At 42.3% G+C, this 25,128-nt stretch overlaps 3 protein-coding genes and 1 non-coding gene across 8 annotated transcripts; 3 read left to right on the top strand and 1 right to left on the bottom strand.

Annotated features, from left to right (window-relative positions):
- Window positions 1–101: 101 nt before the first annotated feature.
- Window positions 102–1,882, bottom strand: LOC125012724 (Rieske domain-containing protein). The gene is made up of 4 exons (XM_047592838.1): window positions 1,689–1,882; window positions 850–1,056; window positions 734–768; window positions 102–528 (listed from the first exon to the last, which is right to left on the bottom strand). The coding sequence occupies exons 2-4, from the start codon at window positions 1,028–1,030 to the stop codon at window positions 238–240; spliced, it is 507 nt and encodes a 168-aa protein (XP_047448794.1). The 5' UTR covers window positions 1,031–1,056; window positions 1,689–1,882; the 3' UTR covers window positions 102–237.
- Window positions 1,883–2,451: 569 nt separating this feature from the next.
- On the top strand, window positions 2,452–11,841 carry LOC125012723. 3 transcript variants are annotated; one of them, XM_047592836.1, is made up of 14 exons: window positions 2,452–2,638; window positions 4,102–4,188; window positions 4,278–5,165; window positions 5,443–5,805; window positions 5,915–6,133; window positions 6,338–6,425; window positions 6,966–7,087; window positions 7,236–7,341; window positions 7,444–7,515; window positions 7,644–7,753; window positions 7,948–10,082; window positions 10,158–10,605; window positions 10,752–10,845; window positions 10,956–11,841. In XM_047592836.1, the coding sequence occupies exons 2-14, from the start codon at window positions 4,130–4,132 to the stop codon at window positions 11,082–11,084; spliced, it is 4,833 nt and encodes a 1,610-aa protein (XP_047448792.1). In that variant the 5' UTR covers window positions 2,452–2,638; window positions 4,102–4,129; the 3' UTR covers window positions 11,085–11,841. The 3 variants fall into 3 exon arrangements, with proteins under 3 accessions (XP_047448792.1, XP_047448793.1, XP_047448791.1); XM_047592837.1 differs by having other exon boundaries at window positions 2,452–4,188; window positions 5,443–5,605; window positions 5,708–5,805; XM_047592835.1 differs by having other exon boundaries at window positions 2,452–4,188.
- Window positions 11,842–12,030: 189 nt separating this feature from the next.
- On the top strand, window positions 12,031–24,052 carry LOC125011993 (ubiquitin-associated protein 2-like). 3 transcript variants are annotated; one of them, XM_047591576.1, is made up of 29 exons: window positions 12,031–12,124; window positions 13,484–13,621; window positions 13,890–13,967; window positions 14,093–14,203; window positions 14,329–14,485; window positions 14,616–14,693; window positions 15,179–15,242; window positions 15,487–15,575; window positions 15,781–15,833; window positions 16,062–16,126; window positions 16,288–16,510; window positions 16,626–16,881; window positions 16,968–17,105; window positions 17,213–17,349; window positions 17,668–17,900; window positions 18,364–18,613; window positions 18,738–18,777; window positions 19,054–19,180; window positions 19,380–19,437; window positions 19,546–19,765; window positions 19,853–19,944; window positions 20,347–20,397; window positions 20,566–20,644; window positions 20,751–20,951; window positions 21,244–21,411; window positions 21,905–22,009; window positions 22,410–22,483; window positions 22,628–22,819; window positions 23,198–24,052. In XM_047591576.1, the coding sequence occupies exons 2-29, from the start codon at window positions 13,526–13,528 to the stop codon at window positions 23,291–23,293; spliced, it is 3,531 nt and encodes a 1,176-aa protein (XP_047447532.1). In that variant the 5' UTR covers window positions 12,031–12,124; window positions 13,484–13,525; the 3' UTR covers window positions 23,294–24,052. The 3 variants fall into 3 exon arrangements, with proteins under 3 accessions (XP_047447532.1, XP_047447530.1, XP_047447533.1); XM_047591574.1 differs by having other exon boundaries at window positions 14,326–14,485; XM_047591577.1 differs by lacking the exon at window positions 21,905–22,009 and having other exon boundaries at window positions 14,326–14,485.
- Window positions 15,284–15,366, top strand: LOC125012940. Its single transcript, XR_007113340.1, has one exon. It is a non-coding gene; the product is annotated as a small nucleolar RNA SNORD121A (small nucleolar RNA).
- Window positions 24,053–25,128: the final 1,076 nt, after the last annotated feature.

Raw genomic sequence — 25,128 nt, 5'->3', positions numbered from 1 at the left:
GCCATCAGTTGTGATATTTTAAAATATTTACTATCAGTGTAGTTGTCAGATTATTTAAGAAGAAACTAGAAACCCAAATAGTCCACAGAAAAACAAATTCATATAATCAAAACATTTATTCATATATTCACATTTTTATCTCAGGTATTATTTGGAAATATAGTATTAAAACCTGAAATATCCCTGAAGCATTTAAGTAGTTTTTATTGTTTAATCAAAGAATCCTTGAGTATGTAACTATTTCTTGGCTTGAGTTTTTTTCTCGGCTTTGAGTGCGGTAGTCCTGTATTTCTCAGTCTGATAAGCGTCTGACTCGATGGTCTCACTGGAGTCGTTCAGCGTTACATATACATCCCCATTGATCTCAGTGACCTGATGAATTCTCTGTTTGACACCCTTGGAGGACCAGTACGTCTTCAGGGGTTTGGCCTTAGGATCTTCCACAGCTTGGTACAGCCCTTCCCCCTCTGCAAGTGTGATCTTGTACTTGTGCCATGGACACACAATGCACAGCCGTCCATTAAACTCCTAATAGTGGCACAACATGGAAGTTGTTAGAAAAATAAGGTATTACAGCAAAGGCTGTAACCACAGCTGTAAACATTTATGATTTCATACGAAGGAAAGCTTGAACAAGACACATGCTTCTAAGTATTTGACTTGTAGATAGCGATTATTGCTTGTGCCTGACATATTTTATTTCACTTATTTCAATATTCAGTAGAAAACTCACCTCAATATCTCCATATTGTAATGCACCGCCCGAATCTGTCAGAGAGAAACACGTGATAAGCCATAAAATAAATAAATAAATAAATAAAAAATATCCAATTACAGCTTCACACTTACGGTAGCACCTCATGTCCATTGCATGAAACTGTCCCTGGTGGTACAAGACCAGCACATCTCTGCATCCGTTCACCAGTTTTGTCACACGCCCAGCTTTGACAATGTCCTCCTTCTTTCCGATGAAGTGAGAGGTAGATGAGGAGGAAGTGGAAGTTTGAGAAGTCTCTTCGCCAGATGACATACTGGTCACCTCTCACAGCAGATTTCCTGGAAGTGAATATCAGTATATTTTAAAAGCAGTTTTGTTTTTTGATAACATGACCAACAGCAAAATGGACAGTAGTGACAGTAATGAAAAGCACTGTGTTTTCCCATCATTACGAGTGTTCTTTTTAGACTTCAATCTATTATTAAATGGACTAAGAAAGAATGAAAGGAAAGAAAATAATGTGATGAAAATATCTTAAAAAGGAGACTCAGTTACTCTGTAGAATATTTGCTAAACTTTCCAATGCAACTCTTTTTCTGGACCAGGCTCTGTAACCAACTTAAAATGATTAAACTTTAAATGCCAGATGTTTTTTTTACACCTACAAAAACAAAACAAAAAACAAAACAAAAACAAATAGGGTGACAGAGATGAAATGAAAACTTTTGTAACTCCATCATAATCAGTTTCATGCTGCTAAAACACTGTCTCACTATTATCTATTATATTAGTCCTGTTACCTCCTGATTTTCTGTCCTCAGTCACTTCTCCTGTAAAACTTGACTTAAAATGAATACAAATTTTAAATAAATAATACTCCTCAATCTCACAACAAAGCCAGACACACACCGCCAGTCAATAATGTCCCAAAGTTCCTCTCCCTTTTCCTCTTTTTTTCTTTTTAACCTACCTTTTATGTAGTCTGGTTGTGACTCTGAATGCCACCTCTAAGTCCTGCCGCTGGTTGTCATGTCGGTCCTTCTCATGGGACACCGGTGGTTGTCTCCAAGTGGCACCTGGCTGCTGAAGATGCTATAATGAGGCTGCATGTCCTGGGCGGGACATGACACTTATCACACGAAGCCGACACACGCACACACAGACACACACACACACATACACACACGAGTGCGCTAGTACGTTATCTTTTACAAACAGGTCTTAAAAATAAGTTGGATGTGTATCAAATTACGTAATGTGAAGTAAACTTTGAAGTTTTTAAGCAAGTCGGCAGGTTTGAGGAAGAGAAAATGTTGTGTGTTACATCCAATGTCGTCCCCGGTGAAACACAGAAAGACGATAACAATTTTCTCCTACACACAATTTATTGTATGGGTTCACTGTAAATATATAAATAAATGTTAAAATAAAATAAAAATAAATAAATAAATAAAATAGAATGGAGTCATATATCTGTCTATCTATAACTATACCGTGTTATACGGCAAAAACAATAGCTATGTATGTTTGTTAGTACTAGTTGTCTCCTCTATTTTGTAAAGCCAGTGGGGTAAATGTCTTAATGGTTTAGTCTGAGAAGGCTTTTTGTCTTAGTGGGTTTGTTGGTGGGCATTAATCCCTCTGTAGGATAATCTCCATCTCTCTCTGTCGCGTTGAACCGAGCGTATGTTACAGTATTACGTGTTTTTCCTTGTGAAACTTGATTTACTGGAGGACGGCCTGGTCAGGACCCGCGCTCGCTCTTCGTGGACCGTTTCCGTCGCCATGGAGACCACCATGTGTACGGAAATAGTGATGCTCCTCAAACCGACAACTTTATGAAAGATTAATGCACATTATCGCTGCGGTTTGCTCGTGTAGAGTGAACTACCTGTTAAACTAAAGCCTGGAGTGAGTCTGGTGAGTGTTTACATTTTATAACGATGCTTTTACAGTTTTTTCTACACACATAAATTTATTTGCTAACTAAGCTCACTATTATCTAGTGTTTTTGTCAATTAATTTGGAGAATTTAAAACACTGAAAATGCCCTTTTTTTGAGGGTGGGTTTGTCACGACAGCACACTTTGACAGGTGTCTACGTCATACTACTTCTTTAGTTTATACTCTGCAGCCATTAATACAAGCTTTTATTTATTTATTTACTTTAGTTCAATAACATGTGCAAAGACAACTTATATGAAAAAATAAATAATAATACAATATCTCTTTCTAGTAGTCCATCATCCAGAATATTGTATGTGTATTTTCTCTTTAGGTGCCCCATTACTTTGCACATGGCACTAACGACTCTTTTGTTTCGTGATAATTTGTTCTGTAATCATTCCAAGTACTCCAGTACTTACTGCAAAGTGAATGACTGAAAACTTTACCATTTTGAGCAGGCTGTCCTACAACGTGAGTGGGAGTTCATTTGGAAGTGGTTGTAGTGGTTAAAGAGGAAGCCTTGGGATGAAGGGTCACAGGTTTTCACCCCCTCTTGTCCATGGCTGAGGTGCCCTGAGCAAGCGCCCCGGGTGCGACACAAGTGGCAGCCTAGTGCTCTATGTGTACACACTACTGTGTGAAAGAATGGATGGGCCAAATGCCGAGAATGGATTTCCCCATGAGTTATTAATAAAGGGTTAATTATTATTGTTAAAAGTGTGGTCATATGCGATCCTGACCACTTCCAACAGTGGTCTGACCAATCATATCTCAGTGTGTTACCCATGTGTCTTTTGATGTGTTCATGCCTTCATTTTGAAATACCCACTTGTGACTGAATCACCCAGGACACTTAATAGCTGGTGTGAACATGGCTTAATATGTTTGCAGGATTACCAGTGAGTTAACTGAGGCAGGGCTTGGAGTCCGTACACAGATTCACTGTAGGGAGGAACTGTGGCTCAACTTAAAACAGTGTACTGTTTCCCAAGCACAGGAATGAACAACACTCACTTTACGTATGCACATGAAGAGGATCTCACATGTACCATGTGTCAGGACAGTTGCAGCTGCTAGCCAATCTACTGTAGAAGCAAACAGTTGCTTGCCAGTGTCTGCTATATTTGTCATATTTGCTACTATACAGAAATGTGTGCGACGAAGGCACTGTGTCGCCCTGGCTCCATCTTTAGCCAGTGTCAGATTTCAGCATCGTATCGGTGTCCCATGCTTTGCTCACCAGCAATAGAGCAGTGTAGTAGTAATGACACAGTGTTCATCTATTGGACACAGTTCTTTAACAGAAATTACTGAGGGAAGGAAAATGGGAAGGACACCTTAGAAAGCGTGGCGTGGCTGCAGAAGTTGTTTTCTGCAGAACTTCAGCCGTCAAATTTGAATTTTTGGTACACATTTGAGATGTCTGTCTCTCCCAGGGCTGGTGGAGAGACGGATGAAGAGGAAATGGCATTTAGCCTGTATGAGTGTATGACAGCGGCGGGGCTACAGCATCACTATGCCAGGTAAACACACTCACCCAGAAAACACCCAAACTCACACTTGCATGTTATTTTCCTAGAATACTTACTTCCCTTTGTCTTCTATCTTTTAGGTTTACCTCAGTGGGTGTTTGTCATGCAGCCCAGCTTTCAGTGCTTACCATGGAGGACTACCCTCTCCTGGGAGTCCACACTATGGAGGACAGGACTCGGCTCTTCCACTTAGTCCAACTGGCCAAAACTCTTGACCTGGAGAACCTTGGATGTGACGTTGTTGACGCTGAGGATAATTCCGATTACAATGTTGATGTAGGCGATGCAGACTTCGCTGCAGATAGTAGCTTTAATCATGTTTACTGTGGAAAACTTGATGAAGATGTAAGTGATGACGAGTATGAAAATGGAGCTGGTCTAAGTAAAAATGTTACCACATATGCCAGACCATCAGGTGTTCGCCGACGCCTTGATTTCAGTAATGAAAGCACTGATTATCATCGGAAGGAATGTGCTTGTCCTGTAGGTACCTTTCATGTCCACGTAAGTTGCAATAGAATTGATGAACCAGCCCGGGGAAATGGGTCTGCTATACCTGTGAAACCCGACCTTGACAATGGATGTACTATAGCGTGTGGCTGCCAAGTGAACCACAACCACAAAGTGGATGTCTGCAGCCTTCCATCGAATCGTGACAGGGGAGAAAACATCAAGCCAGGCATCACTGGAGAGATATTCATGTACAATTCTGACACCCATTTATCGTCAAAGTATGAATCATTTCACGAACCAACACCCAGTCCTGCATCAAATACATTCACCAACAAGCTATGTGGACACAAACACAGAAGAGCAACCTCTAGGACACAACACTTCTATACAGAAATGGATGGGACGTTTGGAAACATGGCTAAGCCAACACCTGTTTATGAAGCAAAGAGAGCAGCTGGCTACAACTACGGACTACCGCTGAGCTCCCCTCCTGCTGCAAGCAAAACAAACAAAAAGTGAGTGGCAGTGGTTGATTGTTGTCTTGAATGTTAGCCTCCTATCTGCATCAGTTATGACAGTAGCATGTCATCTAAATTTATTGGATACAAAGGACACGTAGAAAATAAATAGAAAGTGTCCAGCTGCTTTGAGGAGGCATTTATTTACATGCTCTTTATGACTGTGTCTCTCTATTGTCTCCATCTCTTCATATGATGATGTTTGAACACTTTGAGCATTGTTTCTTTTAAACTTAATCATCCCTATTTTGATTGTGATTTGTGTGTCCGTCAGGCCAATGGGGGAGCAGAGGATTAGCGTGTGCGTGAGGAAAAGACCCCTGACCCGCTCAGAGAGCAGAAGAGGGGAGGCAGATGTTGTGACAACTCCAGGTGGAGAGTGTGTTATTGTCCACGAAAGCAAGGAAGCCGTGGATCTCACCCAATACATACTACAGGTTGAAAAGATAAAGACAAATCTATCTGAGGGTGGATTTTTATTGAGACTAATATATTGTTCTGTAATTTTGTTTTGTTTGCTTGCTCTTTCGTCCTTACAGCACAAGTTCTACTTTGACCAGGTTTTTGAGGAGGAAAGCTCCAATGAGGAGGTGTATCAGAGAACAGCATATCCTTTGGTGCAGCACATGCTCAGTGGGTGGGTTAGCATTAATGCAACAGTGTCAATAGTGCTGTATATAATGCCTTTTTTTTGCATTTATGTCTGTGAACCTTTCCATCTATATTTGCATTTATTTTGTTAACAGAGGCAAAGCGACCTGCTTTGCATATGGTCAGACCGGCGCAGGGAAGACGTACACGATGCTGGGCTCATCTCCTGGGAGGCCAGGGTTGTATGCTATGGCGGCGCGGGACATTTTTAATCACCTGTCCACCACAAACGCGTACTCGTCCCTGCGGGTGCATGTCAGTTTCTTTGAGATCTACTGTGGTCAGCTGTATGACCTGTTGGACCACAGGAAAAGGTCTGTGGTAAAGTGTTTAAGAATTTTGTTTGGGAGCTTGCTCCAAATATTTTTCAGTACTTAATCCACGGCATGTTTGCGTCACTGTCAGACACCATTACAGCTGTCTATAAAACGTGTTTTCTTGATCACACTTTCTAATGTTTCTTCATATATGTAGTTTGGTTAAAATTTGTTTTCCTTTGTTTCCCCTTCCTTCTGGAGGTTATTTGCCAGGGAGGACAGACAGAAAGTGGTTCACATTTCAGGGCTGCGTGATGTCAGAGTGGACTCGGTGCACTCTCTGCTAGAGGTTTGTCCCTTTCTTTAAATATTGCATCATGCTGTGCTGCCTTGAGCTGGTGGTCTGAGCAGCACCTGAACATGTTAACACAAAGACTTTAATTCTGTCTTTGAAAGTCTGAGATCTATCATTTAGCAGTCAACCTTCTATTGCCAAATTTAGGGCATATGACAAAAACATCTTTTCAGAACAGCTTTAATTAAACTGTAGATGTATTCACCTTAAAGTTTCCTACTGCTATGACTGAATGATAAATTGCAGGACATTTCTTTTTTGTGAAGAAACGCACTATGGTACTTTAAGGATACTCGGTGGAGTGCAAAAAAATATACATTCTTTAAAGTCCAACATCACTCCTATCTTGCTCCACTAATTTTGTGTTGCATCCTTACTCTCTAAACATATGAAATATTATCTAGCAAGAAGAAATACCAGGACTTTAATATGTTTGTTGTCATGACTGCTACTACTGCTTTCTATGTGAACATCTTTTGAAATTCTAGTCTCTCTCACTCCACTTCTCATGGATTCTTTGTTGCTCTCAAAAAGGTGATTTCAAAGGGTACAGAAGAACGCACACAGGGCACGAGCGGCGTCAATCCGCTTTCCTCTCGCTCTCATGCCTTGCTTCAGATCCAACTCAGAGAGCCAAACCAGCGGATAGCTGGCAGGTAAGTGACGCCTGATATATTTAATAGATTGTTAAGGTTGTGACTGAGAGTTAGTTAGTTAGTTTTATGTTGATAATTATATCACACAAAGCTGATAGCATTGGTGTAAATTGACTGACCTAAGAAATGTTCTCGTGTGTGCCTGTAGAATTTGGTTTGTGGACCTGGCAGGAAGTGAGAGGGCATCAGATACCAAAGAACCAGACAAGCAGAGTCGAATGGAGGGAGCTGAGATCAACCAGAGTCTTTTGGCTGTGCGCTATACAGACACACACTCCATATAAATCCAACATAAAGTCAAATATATATGCTCAAGTATGTTTCTTTTCTCATTTCTGTTTTGTTTTTATTTTCAGCTTAAAGAATGCATCAGGTCGCTGGATAGAGAGCAATCACACACCCCTTTCAGACAAAGCAAACTTACTCAGGTACAGTAATGAGACACATGCAGCTAATGAAACATGCATACATAAATATTACGGCTGATTTTCTTGTTCCTCCACTTGGATCATTAACTGTCTGCGCTTTTGTACTCAATTGATCCATTCTGTTCTAGGTTTTGAAAGACTCGTTTGTTGGTGACTCAATGACATGCATGATTGCCAACATTTCACCCGGTCACACGGCAGCAGAACACACTCTTAATACACTTAGATATGCAGATCGGTAAGTGTTTGTGAGTGTGTGAGTCGGTTTGTTTAAATAGTCACTGAATTCAGTCTTCACCACTACTGGATATTTTTCCGTCTGTTCTAAAAAACATGAATTTTGTTTCAATCTTGCTCCCATTTGATTAAATCTGTTGCTATAAGTGGCAATAACCACCAGCTATTAATTGAGAGCCGTATGGACTTTTATAGGGTGAAGGAGTTGAGGGGACAAGGAGGACTAAAAGGAAGAAGAGGCAAGACAGTACCTTCCCCAAAACATAACCAGTCCAAGAACAGCAGCAGCAGCACTAGCAGTGTTAGCACCCGTGGAAAAAGTCCTCCTAAAAAGCCCAAGTTGGGAAGACAGAGTGAGGCATTTGGTCCTGCCACACCTACCAGACAGTCACGAGTAGAGGATGTGATTCTCTGCTCCACACCCAAGAACAACAAACATAAAAAGGAACCAAGCGCAGGGACCAGAAAGGGGATTGGGCTTGAAAATATTACACCAGTTAGAGGTTGGCTGGCAATGGGTGATAAACGTCATGAGGGGGGTAGGGGAGCAGACGAAAGGGAAAGCAGTAGGATAAAAAATGTAAGTATTGGCAATCACTCTGCTAATGCGCAAAGCTCCAGGGCAGGGATGGTGCAGGGGCAGCCAATAGACGAGCAGCCGCCTCCATGGGTGCAGCTTAAGGAGGGAGTAGCTGATGAGGGTAATTTATCTTTAACTGAAAGAGAATTAAGGTTCTGCCACAGTGAAAAGGAGAAAGAGCAACAACAAGGTGGAAGAGTGGAGGAGGGGAAAAAATGGATAGAACTAAGAAGACAAGTGGAGAGGAGCAAAGTAGGAAGTCCAAGAGAAACAGGGTCACAAAAGGCTGATGAAAGGGAAAGGGAGAGGGAGAGGCATCTAAAGAGGTATCACGAGCAGCTCCAACAGTTTATGGCCTCATCTACTTCGTCCCATCTCTTCTCACCTTCTACGTGTCCATCTACCGATTCCTCTGCTAAGGGATCTCTCCCTTACCCTGATTCTCCATCTTCTCTCCAACACCCCTCCCATCTCTCAGTTTCTTCCCATATGCATCGAGGTTTGGAAGAGATTTTAGATGCATACGCAGCAAGGGTTGAGGTTAGGGTTGATGCTAAGAGAGGACATTCTCCCAGTGGTGAGATTCACTCACAAACTGAAACCTCGACAGTCTGCAGTCACAGTAATGATGACGGCGACCGTGATGGCGTTCATGAAGGCTTGAGGGTATCTTGGGAAGGGGTGGAGGCAGGAATTGGACAGAACAGATGTAAAACTGAGAAGAAGAGATCGGTGGAAGCAACAGGTGAAGCAAGCATAAGGAAGGAAGATATGAAGCCCTCTGCTGTGGAAGAGGCAAAGAGGAGGTGCGCTTGGGTGGCAACAACGGAGAGAGAAGCATCCGACAAGACGGCAGGTGCAATTCCAACACATGCTGAAGAACGATTTTCTTACAGCTGTGATTCAGACGACAGAAGGGAATTGGGTGTGGAAGAACTGAATGCCTCGGATGTCGGAGCTGATGGAGTGTGGAGTGCTGAACAGGGAGGAGCAGCTGACAGCTACATCAACGATGACAGCAACAGCCTCTTTAGCCACCCTCCTTTTGAGTCACCCAGTCAGCGAGCTCCTGCAGAACGACCCCTCTCGCCAGCCTGGGAACGTGCCAATGCATTCCTGACCCCAGCAGAGTATTCTAAATACAACACAAACATCCTGCCTGTACCATTGCGAAACACCTCAGAGGTGGGGCCGTCAAACCGCCGTAGACAAAAGCAACCATGGTTTGGGGTGAATTCAAGTAAAACACAAATTTCACATGCTCAGTCTACTACATCACCTCTCACTACTGCCATTATGCACAGCGGATCAAAAACAGCCGCTGACACACTTAAACTATCAGAAAATCCAGCTTACAGTCAGGTACGAAGCCAACCAGACGTCAAAGCCAAAATGTCACCTGGTGAAACTTACTCAGATTCTCTTGGCCACATCATGGACCCTCTCACTATCTCCCTGCTTCAAGTGGACCAAAAGGCCGCCACCGCCTCGTTCCTCCAAGGGGACAACACCTCACTCTGTCTGCTTCAGGATCAGAATGGGGAAGATAACAGAAGAAGAGTGAACAAAAATTCTCTCCCATGTGTGAAGATTGTGGGGAAAGTCACTGAGAGTGAAGACATAACGTTTTACCTGTCTCATTTGGAGCTGCCACAAGCAGCAACCCAACACGCAACCACGTCTGAAACTGTGAGAGCTACCAATCAAACTGAGCAAAGAAAAGACGTCCAACTCAAAATCTGTGGAAAAGGTAAATGTGACATTTGTGTGTGTACATGTCTGTACTTAGAACTGTTATGTATGAACAACTATTTATTTTGTACAGGGAGGAACAAACCCTTGACTGCTGAGGTTATACTGGAGAACAATCAGAAACCTGAGACAACACCAAATCTTGGCAACAAAGCTTCTACACTCAAACCCTCAACAAGTGCTGCTATGCCAACGTCTTTCATGTCACCTTCGGTCCAGCACCATGGAAACATGAGTTCACCCAGTTTACACAATCCAGTATCAAATGCCACACAAATTGTATATGCACCTAATGAGCACAAATCATCTTGCGTTACAACACCACAGTCAGAAAGCGTCTCTGGCCACTTCAACACTATGCAAAGCCAATGTCACACAGGGCATTCAAAACATTCCAGCAACTCACACATGTCACTCCAAAGGAACAACCCTGCACAGTTAAATGGTCAAGGAAGCACTAGCAATCAGCAAATAAGACCCACAGTCCATTTGTTCACAGGGGATGACTTGGAAGAAGCCAAGTAAGTACCAAATGTTTCACGGTTTTGTTAATGTAAATTAAAAGTAAATTAGAGAAATAACAGTATCTATCAAGTAATCATAAACTGGAGGGTCGTATTTTGAATGAAATATGTTGATATTTTTTTCTAACCCAATCTATCTTTAGGTGGTGTATCGTTGAGGCCCACTTGGAGCAGCTAAAAGAGATGGAAACTTTATGTCATAAAGAGGGGAAGCTATTGTGTCAGCAACCTGATATGGTCAGAATATATAAAACTTGCAATTTTTTGTCAATAAAATCATTGTCCTTTTACCTTTACAAATTATACATATTAAAACACTGATAGTATTTTTTTTCTCTGTCTTATAGGCATTTGGAGAATACATCAACAGACTGGAGGAGATCATGGAGAGAAAGGCTCAGAGTGTACGAAATATGAGAGCTCAGCTACAGCCATATTTGAAGCCCACCCACTCTAACCACCTGCACCCCCAATGAGAAGATGATCCACCAACGTAAATAATATAAATGATTGCCTACGTGTTTTTACATGATCAGAATAATACGCTAAAGAATTGGAACCTGAAGGAAGAATTATGTACGTTTGTATGTATTTTTGCAAATTGTTATGTGTGTGCTGTGTGCTTTGTTTACATAATTTATCATTAAATTCATACATGTTTAGTTTTGCTGCTCATAATTGATATTGGAGTCAATCCAGGGTTTCTCGAGCTTGTCTTACTTTGTGCTTTATCCATATTAACACCGACTCTGTCTGTACAAATACCATTCAGACTGTTAGTCTTTTATCAGACTGTGGGCTTTATTAAATACTTGATTCTGGTATTAAAACACACTGAACCAAAGATCCAAGTAATATATTTTGTGAACCTACTTCAAAACTGAACTCAGGTTGTGACTCAGCTGTTTACTTAACAAGTGGTAAACCGTTTTCTTGTGTAGATTTTAGGATCAGAGTTTTTTTTATGCTATATTTGTAAGCTCATTTTTAGCCTACCTAAGTAATTGATGAATTGAAACTCGTTTTTTGTTCTAATCAATTAAACTTGCTGGATGATCAAATAATGTAGTCTGTGTTGTGAAATATATATTTTAAGAATTAGGTTGTAGGATATTGCAAAAGAAAATCCAACAGCAAGGAAACTTGCCAAACCTGTTAAGGCACCAAACCCAAACATAATACAGTTTGTCTCCATCGTACGCACATAATTTGAAGCGTAACCCATCATTTTTATGTCAGACCTACTTTCAGGATGTAGATATGGCGACACACAGTACCACATCAAGTGGAAATCACAGCATAGGCGACACTTCATAAAGGAAATTTCCACCTGTTGTCTGTCTGACTGGAAACACGCGCTCCTTGCCGGGAACGCGCACGTCAAGGCGCGTCCTATGACCACGTGACCTGCCAGGTTGCTTTTGATTGGCTGCATCGACGTCACAACGTTGAACAACGGCGCGGTGGGTCACGTGACAGCATCTGCTGCTGCTGGCTGAGCGAAGCGTGTTAGCAGGTAAAAGGAAGACTATACATTTGTTGTGTCGATGGTGTTTATAAACTCTTTTAACAGTTCAATAATCTTGTCGTATGTGTTTCATTTAGTTTGAAAAAAGCCGATGAGCGAATTTAGAAACCCATTTCGTCCTTTTCGGTGATTAGCTAACTAACTCCGCTAGCCAGCTAGCCAGTTTTGGTACCGTACTGTTAGTGGTGCATTGTATGCGGACGGGCCGTTCACATGCCGGCCACTTAGCATGCTGCTGATATCTGTCGCGGCTTAATGGGCCACACGTATTTCGACGTCTTAATCCCCCACATCGAGTTCTTAAACGCTAAATTTGGGACACTCGCCGTTGTGACGGCGTTAATAAAACAGGGATCGCTTTTCGTTTCGTTTCAGTTGTTAGCGTACATTAGCTAACATTAGCTAGGTTTGCCACTTTATGTTTAACGTTAGCTTTTCCTTAGGTCTACACAAAAGGCTTCGACATCGAACTTGTCACATTTGTTTATTTTTTTGTTAATCTTTCTGCGGGGCTTTGTGGGGACGGATTGGCAGATCGTTTATTAACGCCCGTAATGTCTTTAAAGTAGAAATTAGACATTTTAACCGTAGGAACGGTTTGTGAGCACGGAACAAAGAGGAGCGGTTAGCAACGGATACGGCTAACGTGAGCGTTAGCCAGTGTGGCTTATATTTCCGTCGAGCGTCTTCTAAAACATTCGGCCAAATAAAGTTACGGTTCTGATATTACTTACGTTAAATAAAAGGAAAACACGCCAATAACAGCACTTACTTAATGCGTTTAACAGTTTAATGGTGCGTCGTTGTCTAACGTCAACGGTTTTCTAACGTTTCTCCCAAAGAATAGGACGCTGACACATTGTTTGTTGATCATTGTTACTCATTTTACACCCTCTTAAGGTGTGGGATATAATTCAACTTAAGCTATTTTTATACTTTATATATACGTCATCTGCCGCTAAGCGCATGCCGTTTAATCGTCACTTATTGCCTTTAATCAAATTTCAGTTTCTGTAGTTCTCACACGCTGTAGGAAAAAAAAGTATTCAAACTACAAATAAGTGTTCGACGGTGTTTATGTGGGGAAACCGAAAGAGGGGAGGGTTGTAAGTTGACACCCGGACAGTCCCCTCTTGGCTAGCTATATTTAACTGGGGATGTGGGGGGCGACAGATGGGGGTTATAGTCTTACATGGTATACTTGACAACAGTGCGTCTCAGTCTGCTTATATTCACTTTTCTTTATTGCATTGCATATTAATTCAGCAGTGTATCTTGAGATGGGAATGTTACCATGATCTAACATACCATCTCACTTTGCTTCTTTTTCTCTTTCTTGCTCTCCAGATTTTTCTATTTTGTACATACATTGTTTTGTATATACTGTATATGATGACTTCAGTGGTCAGCAATCAAGCCCGGGGGACTCGGGACAGACCACTGCCCACTACCACACAAACAACACAGCCACAGAAACAGATACAGGTGGGTTTCATCATTACCAAGAAAATGCCCTCCTCAATCAAAACATGGTTATTTTTAGTTCAACAAAAGATTAGTTTAGGAGGCCTTCCATTCTTGGCTGCCTTGATTTAACTGATGATGTAACATTGGTTGCACTGACATTGAAAAAGAAATATGTAGGGAATGTAAAATTTTCGCAGCTATAAAGAGTTTCTAGATTGTACTGCAACATATGTTGCTTTTGCCTTGTGTCTTATGTCATTTTTTTTTTTTACATTTTTTAAACCAGGCCACAGCAGAACAGATTCGTTTAGCCCAAGTGATCTACGACAAAAGTGATGCTGACTTTGAAGATAAGGTCAAACAGGTAACATGTTAAAATCCATCCTCTCGATCACCTGCGTGGTTTCCTGGAAATTAATACGAGCTCCTTCATTGTGTAACATCATGTTCTGACTTATCACTTTCTTTTTCTGTTCGCCACGCTTGCAGTTGATCGAGGTAACTGGAAAGACCCAAGATGAGTGCATGGTAGCCCTCCATGACTGCAACGAAGATGTAAACAGAGCCATCAATTTTCTGCTGGAGAGCACCTCTGACACGGTAAGAGAGTTTACACATGTGGGTCATATTCTGTTTTGACTTCAGGCACAATCAAGCATGCCATTTATTAAAACAGACATATAACTGCAGTTTGTACTCCTTACTCCTCTGTTAATCTCTAGCAGAACTCCTGGGAGACTGTGGGGAAGAAGCGTAGCCTTGGCAAAGAAGGACCCTCTGAGATAAAGGAGAGTAGGGAGAAGAAAGGAGGAGAGAGGGAGGCCAGTCGTGGACGTGGGGGATCCAACAGGAGGGGCAGAGGCATCAGCCGAGGGCGTGAAGGTAAGGAAAGACAAAAATGTACCTTTGTCTTGTTTAAGGAATGAAGAACCTGGGTTTTCTCATTTAGAAGATATTTTTTAGGATTTGGTCCCTTTGATTATGTATGAGTTTTAATTTTGTTTTGCTGTAGGTCGGCCAGAAGAGAATGGATTTGAAGTGGCTCCTGGAGAGAGAGGGGGAGACCGTGGACGTCGGGGACGGGGCAGAGGTAACCATTAGAATTATTATTATTATTTTTTTTAATTAAATAGGTTTATTTGTATTTCTGTGATATTGCAGGGTTTAAGAGCCGGTAACATCTTCATTTTCACTTTAAGATCCTCGCAACTCTGAACATATTTAGAATTCACTCAGCCCTAACAACTGCTTGTTATTGTTGGAAAGGAGTAAAGACTGTCTTCATTTTTCTTGACTCTATCTCAACACTGAAGAGGTGGCAAGGTTTTCTTTAATCATATATTATGTATTTCTGTTGTCAACAACATATCTTTTGAGCTATTTAGACTTAAAATAAATGCTTGTGGCCTCCTTGGCCCTGGATTGAATGTATTCCAGGCATGTTTTTCTGTGATGTCATTACGTTCTTCGTAAATCTATTACTGATTTGGTGCTGCAATGCAGTTTGATACACTAAAAGAGTCGAGGCTGCATGAGACTCGTCATATGTGGTCATCTGGCTGTTTGTATCCCCAGGGGCAGGAGGTCGTGGCAGAGGACGAGCAGCTGCTGGTAACAGGTTCTCTTCGCAGGGAATGGGGTAAGAATATGTGCCATGTATAAATGTTAATGCTGGATTGAGATGAGGAGGTGGTGATGGTGATTACAAGCACATATCTTAAAATCAAATGTGTGGAAAAACAAAATTTCTGAACCTCCTTATTGAAAAAGTTAGACTTACCATTGTTCTGTTATGAGCAACCATGTTACATACACTGGCTCACCTGCCCTACATGTCTCTCACTCTTAATGTGCCCCCCCTTCCCCCCTTCTAATTCTTTCAGCACCTTCAATCCTGCTGACTACACTGCTAACTCTGGAGCTCGCCAGGAGGCATGGGAAGGGGATGGTAACGAACCTGCTGAGAGAACTGGTAAGGAAAATGTCCTACCCTGCTCTTTCTTTACGAAATGACTTGATTGTCGGCTAGTATCAATATTCTCTTTAGCAGTACAAATATCGTATTTCTGACTCTGTACACACAAAAGTAAAATTTACACAAAATGGGAACATTGATATACATGAGTAAAGCTAAGCTAGCTGCTAAGCTAACTTGACTGCTCTTATGCGTTTCTTAGGAAACTGGGGAGGCAACATGGAAGACTGGGCTTCAGAAGACTGGAATGAGGATGTAAGGCAGCTCTTATGAATCATCTGAGATGAGTTGGCAATGCTTTAAATATGTGTTGGATAACCTGATTGTCTAGTGATATTTACTAATGACAACTTGCTAAATACTGATTTCATGTGAGTTAACAATATTAGTGTAGTGATAAACGGAGGTTAATATGGGATACAGAACATATTTCTGGTATTAATCTGGTGGTTGACCGTATTTTCCCTCTATTCTTACACACAGTTGTCTGAGACCAAAGTATTCACTGCCTCTTCTGCTCCAACAAATCATGTCACACCTGGACACAGGTAAGCTATCGTGCTCAAAAGTTCCAGTAAACCTAAAACACCCCATCAAATGGATCGTATTGGAGAATTTACTCGATTTAATCCATGTCGCTACACTACCGTTTCCTCCCTGTTATTCACTCCTTATTTTCTTCTTCCTCTTATCTTCTGTCTTTCATCAGTGTGGATTTGGCAAGCCTACTGCCGAAGACAGGAGTGGCTTCTATGGACTCTGACTTGGGGGCGATAGTCGATGGCCCCTCAGCAGAGGATTTGGGCCCAAGCTTGGTGTTTACCAATTCCCACCACAATGGACGCACTGCAACACACAGCTATGCGCATGCCACAGCCAACAGCTACGCCCATGCTGCCTCTGCTAGTACCACCTACGCGCATGCTGCACTGGTACATACACACCTACAAGACCCAGCTTTTACATTAACGCATATCTTATGCCAACACAATGATACATACATGGCGTCATCGTACTAAGTTCTTCTTTTGCTTGTGTCGTCTTCAGTCTTCAGTCCTAGGTTCTGGTTTTGGGTCCCTGAATGCACCTAAGCAAACAATTAATCCTGACATTCGGACATCAGAGCAACTCAACGGCCCTCGGCTGGGTCAGAGAGCCAGTCAGATGTTGGCCACCACTACCAACAACACTGTTTCCAAAGATGCTGGGCAACCTCCAATGCAAAGTCCTGCACCTGCCCCGTCTCCCTCTGCAGAACTTAAGGTTCAGAGAATGGACAATGGCCCCGTCACTGCCCAGCACTGTACGTTTAACCTCGAGTAGAAAAAAAGAAAATCAATGTTGAAATCTAATATGTGACTATTAAATTCTAATTCCCATTTCCTTCAGTGGAAATAAAGCTTCAGCCAGAGCCATCAGCGGTGCTCAGCCAGCTGGCCCAGAGGCAACAGCAGTCCTCCATCCTTTCCACCACAGAGCCTCAGGGCCTCTCTCAGTCACATGCTCCACAGGTCCCCACACCGCCAGGTAAGGCTATCGCTGTCTTCATAATCCGTTCCAGATACCGTTGTTTTGATCCCAGGGCTTTGACATTTAATGAAATTGTGAAATTGGCACCCTTCGTCCTCGTTCAGGTCACGAGTCCTCTGTCCCTCCAGTAAGAGATGGAGCCTCTCCGGGGGTGAAGCTGCCCGGACTGGATCCTCCGATTACAGAGCCCCCTCAACGGCAACTAAAGACACAGCGACGCAAAGCACCTCCTCCTTCAAAAGTAAGCTGTTCTGTTCTCTGGCCTTTTATGAGACTGAGAGTTTAATTACCTTGATACAGAGATAAGACGAGACCCGTAGTACTTGCAGGATGAGGTGGAAATTGGAAATGTATCTTGCTAGCGGTGGCTGCTAACAAGCTAACTGTTTATACTATAACATGTTCAATTAGCAGTTTGTTCAAGTTCCACTGACATAATGTCTTTTTACAGCTTGGTTTAGAGTTCTGAGTTAGAGTTTTTTCAATTTCAATTTTGAGTATTGAAATAAAATGTGTTTGTTGTGTAATTATTACAAAATTCCTTCACTGTCTACCTCAGATTCCATCGTCAGCAGTGGAGATGCCGGGCTCAGCAGATATACCTGGTCTCAACGTTCAGTTCGGAGCTCTTGACTTCGGGTCTGAGGCTGGTAGTGGGGCAGTAGACATGGCGCAGACTGAGTCGGCCAGAGAACGCACCACGACTCAGGCCCCGGGAACCATGTCTGTTCCTACTGCTGTTCCCACGCAGCAGCCACAGAGCAGCCTGTTCTCCAAGCCAGGACCTGTGAGGTGTGTGTGCATGAGTGACTGGTTTCAATCTGTGTATGAGGTTCGTTTATGTGAGAGACTGGCTGCATAATATCTGAAGCCGAATGTCAGAAGAGCTTTTAGTTCCTAACAGAGATTCCACCAACATTATTTCTTGCCAATCAGGTGTTTAGATTGATTTTGTCTCAGATTTGTCCAGTAAAACAAACTTTAATTTCAATAGCTCGATTAGAAATACTGTATATGTGCATGTGGTTGATGAAGGAATGACTGCTCTCGGTCAGTGTGATTATTTAATAAACAACAATGTTTAACCATAACATTGGTCTAAAGCCTATGCTGTTACAAAGAAGAGAAAAGGCTCGGCCTTTAACACTATTATTAGATGTCAGTGTCTCTCTGCACAAGGCTTGGACTTGAGTAATGCAATTATATTCTCATTGTGTGTGTCTTATACGTCTTCCTCTCTTCGTCCCATGAACAGTGAACACATGAGCAGCATACCCACCTTACCGTCAGCCGTTTCAGATTCCAACTTCCCTTCACCATCTTTGGGTCTACCAAGTGCCACGCAATCGCCCTCCCTTGGTCTTCCCAGTGCAGGTGCTCCACCTTCTTCTGCAGCCCCGACCACAGCCAACCTTGTGGAAAGCAGTGGCTCAAGGACCCTGCCGCCTCATCTTGGCTTCTCTCAGAGCAAAGACATCCCATCAGCTGCTGGTGGACCACTGACGGTGAGCATAAAGATTATTCTCTCTCGCTTTCCATGAAATGACAGTAATGATTCGCTGAACAGTCAATGTCTGACCAAAGCTGAATGATAACACTTTTTTCTATGACCACTTCCTCTTCTCATAGAATGGCTACGGTGGCATGAAGATGCCAAGCACACAGGACAGTAAGTACTTTGAGCATTTTCTGTTCTCATGAACTGCACTGCAATGGCAGAGACTAATAAAATGAGTATTGATTGCTGAATGCATTTAGTAGGATGTGGAAAGAAGGCTCTCAGTGAAAGTTGATGAGGTTTAAGACCAGAGCCAACCCGTCTTTACATTATGATAGTTTACTTTCATTCTTGTATTTTTAATAGAATTATTATTTTATTATATATGTATTAATCTCTCTTTACTATATATGTATTGATCTGTTGTTTGTTTTCTTTCTAAATCAGCTACATCATCACCCAGAACAGTCAAAACGGAGTCTCCCGTTATGACGAGTGACAGTGGCCCCGGCCACCACATCCCTTCCCCTGCAGTTACACCATCTCATACAACACCAGTCCCCTCCCTCAACAGGTATGGGATGGTTCGGACACACTGTGATATTTTGAGCGCTGCATGTCTGTCAGGAGATAATGATGCTTACAAGCACATATCCTAATCCTGTTTTGTGGAAATATTTCACCCTGAATCTCACATTTGCTCGTCATGCTTCCTATTTAAAGTGCATTTTTGCCACCACCAGATTTAAACAATCACTTCTGTATCTTTGTAGTCACGTGAGCAGTAATCACTCATCTGGTTCAGCCCTCCCCACAAGCTCCTCCCTGACGGTGAGAAAACACACAGATGTAAAACTCTGAGCAGTCTGTTTTACTTTTTCTTTTGACAAAGTCCTGGTTGTTTTCTAAAATTCTCTGTTTGATTCCTCTTCCAAACAGTTAAGTAATGATGACAGCAGCAGCGGCAACCTTCATGCTTTTTCATCTTCGTCATCCAGCCAAGTTGTCAATCCCAGTCCTTCAGTTCCTCCAGTTATCAGTAGCTCAGCCACCAATGGTCTGCACCCAGCTGGAGCACCAGGACTAACTCCTAATGGCACGAATGCCACACTCTCAGCTGCGGGCAGTCGCACAGCGCCTCTGCTCACCACCACCTCCGGTAAATTTGATCTGAACACACAATCTTTACAACTTCCATTGATTAAATTGTTTTAAAATACCGATTATGTTCCCCCTTTTCCCCCAGGTAAAGCTCCTCCCAACTTGGCCCAAGGAGTACCTCCTCTCCTGGCCAACCAGTACATTATGGGCCCTGGTGGCTTGCTTCCTGCTTACCCGGTAACAATATGCTTTCTTTATCATTGTGTATTTATTTGTCTCATAACTTTTTAAAGATAAAGATGGCTGGAACTGCTAATAATAGGTGGATGTTGGTGTCTTACGTACACTGTAGTAAGAGTGAACATATGTACAATATGAGAGCCCTGCAGTTTCCATGAGTGGATATGTTGATCAATGATGGGATAAAATGTGTTATTATTCTACAGAGCTTTTTCAGTGTTGATGATGACTGTGTTTTAGTAGGTTCTGATCAAACATGACTTCTATGGAACGCACTGAAACACTGACTAAAGCTTAGTAGAAGCTACAGTAAAACATGTTTGGGTCAAAGGAGAATAGGCTTGTGGTTTTAGAGACTTCAACATGAAAATAAATCTTAATTTATCTTTACTGCAACAGCAAATCTATGGATACGAGGACTTGCAGATGCTACAGTCGCGCCTTCCTTTGGTGAGTGTTGTCATTCAAATATTTCTAGTTCATTGTCAATGAAACGGAGAAACAATTGTTTCCCTTTATTACATTCTTGCCTTAACTTAAAAGTAACTTTATATAATTGATAGAATTGATTGAATTAATGCACAACTTTTCTTTTAACTATTACTTCTTCACTTACAGGACTACTATGGTGTAACATTCCCTGGTACTACTGCTCCTATGCCTGGAAGAGATGCCTTGGCCAATAATCCATATTCCGGCAAGTCAATTTTTATGCTGAGTCGAAGTGGATATCTCAGTTCATGTTCCTACAAGTAATTTGCAAATATTTTTTAACTTTTGACCCTTACTTGGTTTCTGTCCAGGTGAGGCAACAAAGTTTGGCAGGAACGACTCTTCGTCTCCAGCTCCCCCAACAAGCCTGTCTGCAGCTGGGGTGCAGTCACAGCCCCAGCAAACGCCTCAGACTGGAACACAAGGCCAGGGGCAGGGGCAGAGCCAGGGGCAGCAGACGCAGAACCAGGCCTTCCTCAACCCTCCTCTCCCTCCTGGCTATGGATACACTGGTAAGAAAAAGCAAAGAAGATGTTGACTTCCACTAAACACCTAGTCCAAAGTACAGCAAGCTACCGTCTGCCTTGGTTTAAATGCTTCTTGGCCTGTTTGTTTGATTTAAGTTAGTTGAGCCCTGAGCCCTTGTTTAGAGAGGAGTAATTCAGGAGAAAATACTTTTCCTATAAATGGAAGTTTAAATGTTCTTACATAACTGGTAATGCACACCGAGTTTGTAAATTGCATTAATTAATACCATATTTAGAAATGGTTGCTCAGCAGTCTTCTTTCACGTTCGCTCCACAGGTCTGCCGTACTACGCCGGTATGCCCGGGGTTCCCTCAGCCTTCCAGTACGGCCCCGTGTTCGTCCCTCCTGCTTCAGCCAAGCAGCCAGCGATGGGCCTGGCCAACCCCTCCAACCAGTACCACCAACAGCATCAGCCCAATTATGGACAGCATGCGTACGGCACAGGTAAAACAAAGACAAAAAAAAAAACAAGGCACTGACTCGTTGTGTTTTTGAAAGGTTAACACTGCATGTTTTCTTGGAGTCGGATGCCTCAACGACACTTTTAGCATTAAGACGAACTTTACATTGACCGTGTTGAAATCATGTGAGACGAAAGGACGGCGAAACAGAAATGTCCTCCGATATTTTATACGCGTACACGATTTCTGCATGTGTGTGGAGTTGGGTCGGTGTGTTTTTGCTTGTGCTGCATGCATAGCTCAAACCCCCTGCTGAAGTTGGACACAGCTCATTATAGACACAGCTGCCATTTTAGTCAGGTTACCTTACTGCCTCTCTCTCCCCTGCCCCCTTCTCTCTTCTTTCTGTTTCACTCCTTTCCTTCACAAAATCTTTTTCTTCATCTGCTTTGTCTTCCTACTCTCTCCCTCTCTCTTGCTCATCCTGCGTTCTCTCCTCTCTACTCTCCCTCCTCCTCCTCCTCCTCCTCCTTCAGCCTTTGATGACCTGTCTCAAGCCCACGGTGGGGAATACAGTAAGGCAGGGTACGGAGGCTCTGCTCAATCTCAGGCCAAGTCAGCAGGCAGCGGCCCAGGGAAAGGTACACACACCACATGTGCACACTCTAACAACACACAAAGTCAGAGGGCATCGCCCAGTGGGAAAAAGCGAGTATACTCACAATTGCAGTCTGCGTCAAGAGTGTTCTGGAGAAAGGTGTGTATATGCACGTGTGTGTGATTGCACTTTTTATGTGCACATAGTTGGGTACATACCAAAGGGCGGTGTAGAAAAGTGAGACACATGCCTCTGCACCTCCTCATTTAATATGCTTCTTCCTACTGGCTGCCCCCATCCTACTAACGGTGAAAACAGACACACTCATCATCAGTAACTAAGTTTTTCTACCGATTTAACCTCTTGATTTCATGTCCTCCCTTTCCTCTTCCAACGTTTTTCTTTACTTCTGTCCTTCCCCCCTCACTTCATTCTTCCCTCAGCGCCAGGATTGTCAGGATCGGGTACGAGTGGTGGAGTACCTGAGATGGGAGGTTCGATCTACAGCAAAACACAGGTGCGTGACATGTTTGTGCCTGTGCTGTATCGAGGCGTAATGTTTCTGCTTGTATGATGGTGGTAGTCTTGAGTTAGCTAATCAAAATGACTAAATGTTCTCTACACGCATGCACTAATTATAATCTGGGTTTTGCCTCCTCAGTCATTTGACAAACAGGGCTTCCACACGGGGACACCACCTCCCTTCAGTCTGCCTTCAGCTCTGGGAGGAACGGGCCCCCTGAACCCTGGGGGTGCACCCGGCTATGCCCCTGCTCAGTTCCTGCACATCCTGCCTCCACACCAACAGCCCCACTCCCAGCTGATGCACCATCATCTCACACAGGACGGACAGGTAAACTGCAATAGTTCCTATGTGGATGTCACATCCTTTCTTTATCCATGAGTTTTTTCTTAAATTCAGCGTGGTGATGTTTACATTATTTTATATATGCCTTCAAATGGCACCCAATATTTGGATTCCTCCAAACCTTCACTTAGTGAATTAGCTGATCAGAGTCTGGTCTATTAAATTAGTAGAAATAGTGCCACATATCACAAATTTCGATAGGATAAAATGATAATTGTAGGTTGGCTTCATTGTGAAAAATGTTTGTTTTCTGGGATTCATGGACCAAGATTGTGTCCGTCCTATATGTCGGAGAGGATAAAATGAATAAATAATAGACTTGATTTTAAACATGTTCACTGAGAGGACTTTATTTCTCTGCAGGGTGGTCCTGGTCAGCGCAGTCAGTCCAGCGGCATGCAGCAAAAAACCCAAGGCAGCAAGTCCAGCTACGGCAGCTCCCCATACTGGGCAAACTGAGGAATGAATCCCATTCTCCCCCCCTCCCTCCCCCAAAAGGCTGTGTGTGCGTGTGTGTAAAGCTAAAACAAAAAAGCAAATGGAAAGACACACTACCCTCACAATGAGCAACCTTGGGCCCCGTCGCCCTGCTCTCCCCCACCTCCACAAGTCCTCATAAGTCTTTTGGGTTCTCTCTTCCCCCCCTTTTCAAAATTGGTTGTACATGTAAGATATTTATGTATGTATTTATATATATAAATATATATATACTGTATATGTAATAGTAGAACATGAAATGTGGTTGCTGCATTTTATTTTTGAAGGACTTTTTGTTTACTTTTTTCAAAACTGCAGGAAACGATGTTACATTAAGACAGAATGACATGATGGTGAGAAAGTGGAAAAGATAAACGATCACAAACTTGGAAGAAATCAGAAAAAGGAAAAAGAGAGCTAAAGCACTGATTGCATATGAGGACACTTAAGATGGGGGTGGGGTTTATAATGACTAACTGCATCTGTCTCCTCTTTTTTTTTTTCTTCTTTTCTTTTTATACATGACTTCCTGAGTGACCAGGCTCATTCCCCCCCTTAATCTTCATTTTGTAGCTTCCTGTCTTTCCCCTCCCACCTCTCTCATCGCATCTTCTGGAGGGCTGCCTCGTCTCCCCGTCAACATTTACCCCTTTTAACGACAGACCTGCCTATCTAAATTTTTATATTTTAATTTAATTTTAACCCTCATTTCTCTCAAAATAAAGTTCTGAGCAGTTGGAAGTCTTGACATGTCGCAGTCTTTTTGTTGTGTCCGTGTGTGCCAGTTAATTTCCAGACGTGGGTATCAAATAGTTTTCTGAATGTTTAATGTAAACTGATCTATCCAACAATATATGAACAACATGTAGTGGATATAAGCGCAGTAGCGGTCTGCGGTGAAACATTGCCTTTACAGTTTTCTTGGTATGTGCGATGGTAACGTCAACCGTGAACTCTAAGAGTAATCTCAGCTGAAAGGACATATAATTATCAAGTAAACATACACAACAGTTACCTCATGCTGCGTAAACATTTAGAATGTCTCTTCTTGAGATTTTAAACACTGAAATTAACATTTTCTGTAAACGTGCTGGCAGACCCCTCTCTGTCCACCGGAATAGTCTTTAAGCCAGTTGGCCATATGGTGGCCCAGCTTGAATAAGACACAGGTGGCTCCATCATAAGACCGCCTCCTCTCATGAAATACACATTCTGTGATGAAATTGATCAAAACTCATACAAAATACTATAGTTACAGCATTATAGAACTATATAATAGTTTATGAATCTCTGTGAAATAGCCTTTTATATGAATTTGGGTCAGACAGATTGAACTATGTCTCTCCATTTTGGGTGTAAAAGCCCCATTTAAAGAAGCAGTACTGCAGGTGCTTTATATAAATTAAATAAATATATATAAATAATATATATATAAATTCTGAACATAAGGTGTTGGTTAATGGAGGAATCATTTCTCAGATTCAGGACATCACAAGCATTCCCAACAATACCAAAATATATAATTTATCTCAAGGGAGTTTGAATGTCTGTAAAAGTGGAAAGATCTAATCATAGTGTAGGAAAATAAAGACAAATTATGTAACTCCTATGATGCGTTTAATTTCCTAACAAAAGTGTAACAGACCTGAATGTGTTTCCTATTTGTAATGTCATCAGTAGCCACCAGGTGGCAGTATGTGACCATGGCTCATGAAGTTATTGATTAGGCCCATAGTGTAACCTGTTTTTGACACATTGACATAGACACTACTTCTCATTCATAGCTCTCATTTAGGACACAAAAAGCGCTGGCCGTT

The sequence above is a fragment of the Mugil cephalus genome, chromosome 8, assembly GCF_022458985.1.
Source record: "Mugil cephalus isolate CIBA_MC_2020 chromosome 8, CIBA_Mcephalus_1.1, whole genome shotgun sequence".
Taxonomy (NCBI): domain Eukaryota; kingdom Metazoa; phylum Chordata; class Actinopteri; order Mugiliformes; family Mugilidae; genus Mugil; species Mugil cephalus.
This window is presented reverse-complemented; position numbering and strand designations above follow the sequence as displayed.

Coding starts and splice junctions, on each gene's coding strand:
- LOC125012724 (XM_047592838.1), bottom strand. CDS start 1,030: ATGTCATCTGGCGAAGAGACTTCTCAAACTTCCACTTCCTCCTCATCT. Junction 769..849: donor AATGGACATGAGGTGCTACC/GTAAGTGTGAAG, acceptor TCTCTCTGACAG/ATTCGGGCGGTGCATTACAA. Junction 529..733: donor TACAATATGGAGATATTGAG/GTGAGTTTTCTA, acceptor TGCCACTATTAG/GAGTTTAATGGACGGCTGTG.
- LOC125011993 (XM_047591574.1), top strand. CDS start 13,526: ATGATGACTTCAGTGGTCAGCAATCAAGCCCGGGGGACTCGGGACAGA. Junction 15,834..16,061: donor CAGAAGACTGGAATGAGGAT/GTAAGGCAGCTC, acceptor TCTTACACACAG/TTGTCTGAGACCAAAGTATT. Junction 21,412..21,904: donor ACAGCATGCGTACGGCACAG/GTAAAACAAAGA, acceptor CTCCTCCTTCAG/CCTTTGATGACCTGTCTCAA.
- LOC125012723 (XM_047592835.1), top strand. CDS start 4,085: ATGTCTGTCTCTCCCAGGGCTGGTGGAGAGACGGATGAAGAGGAAATG. Junction 5,806..5,914: donor GTGCAGCACATGCTCAGTGG/GTGGGTTAGCAT, acceptor TTTTGTTAACAG/AGGCAAAGCGACCTGCTTTG. Junction 10,083..10,157: donor ACTCAAAATCTGTGGAAAAG/GTAAATGTGACA, acceptor TATTTTGTACAG/GGAGGAACAAACCCTTGACT.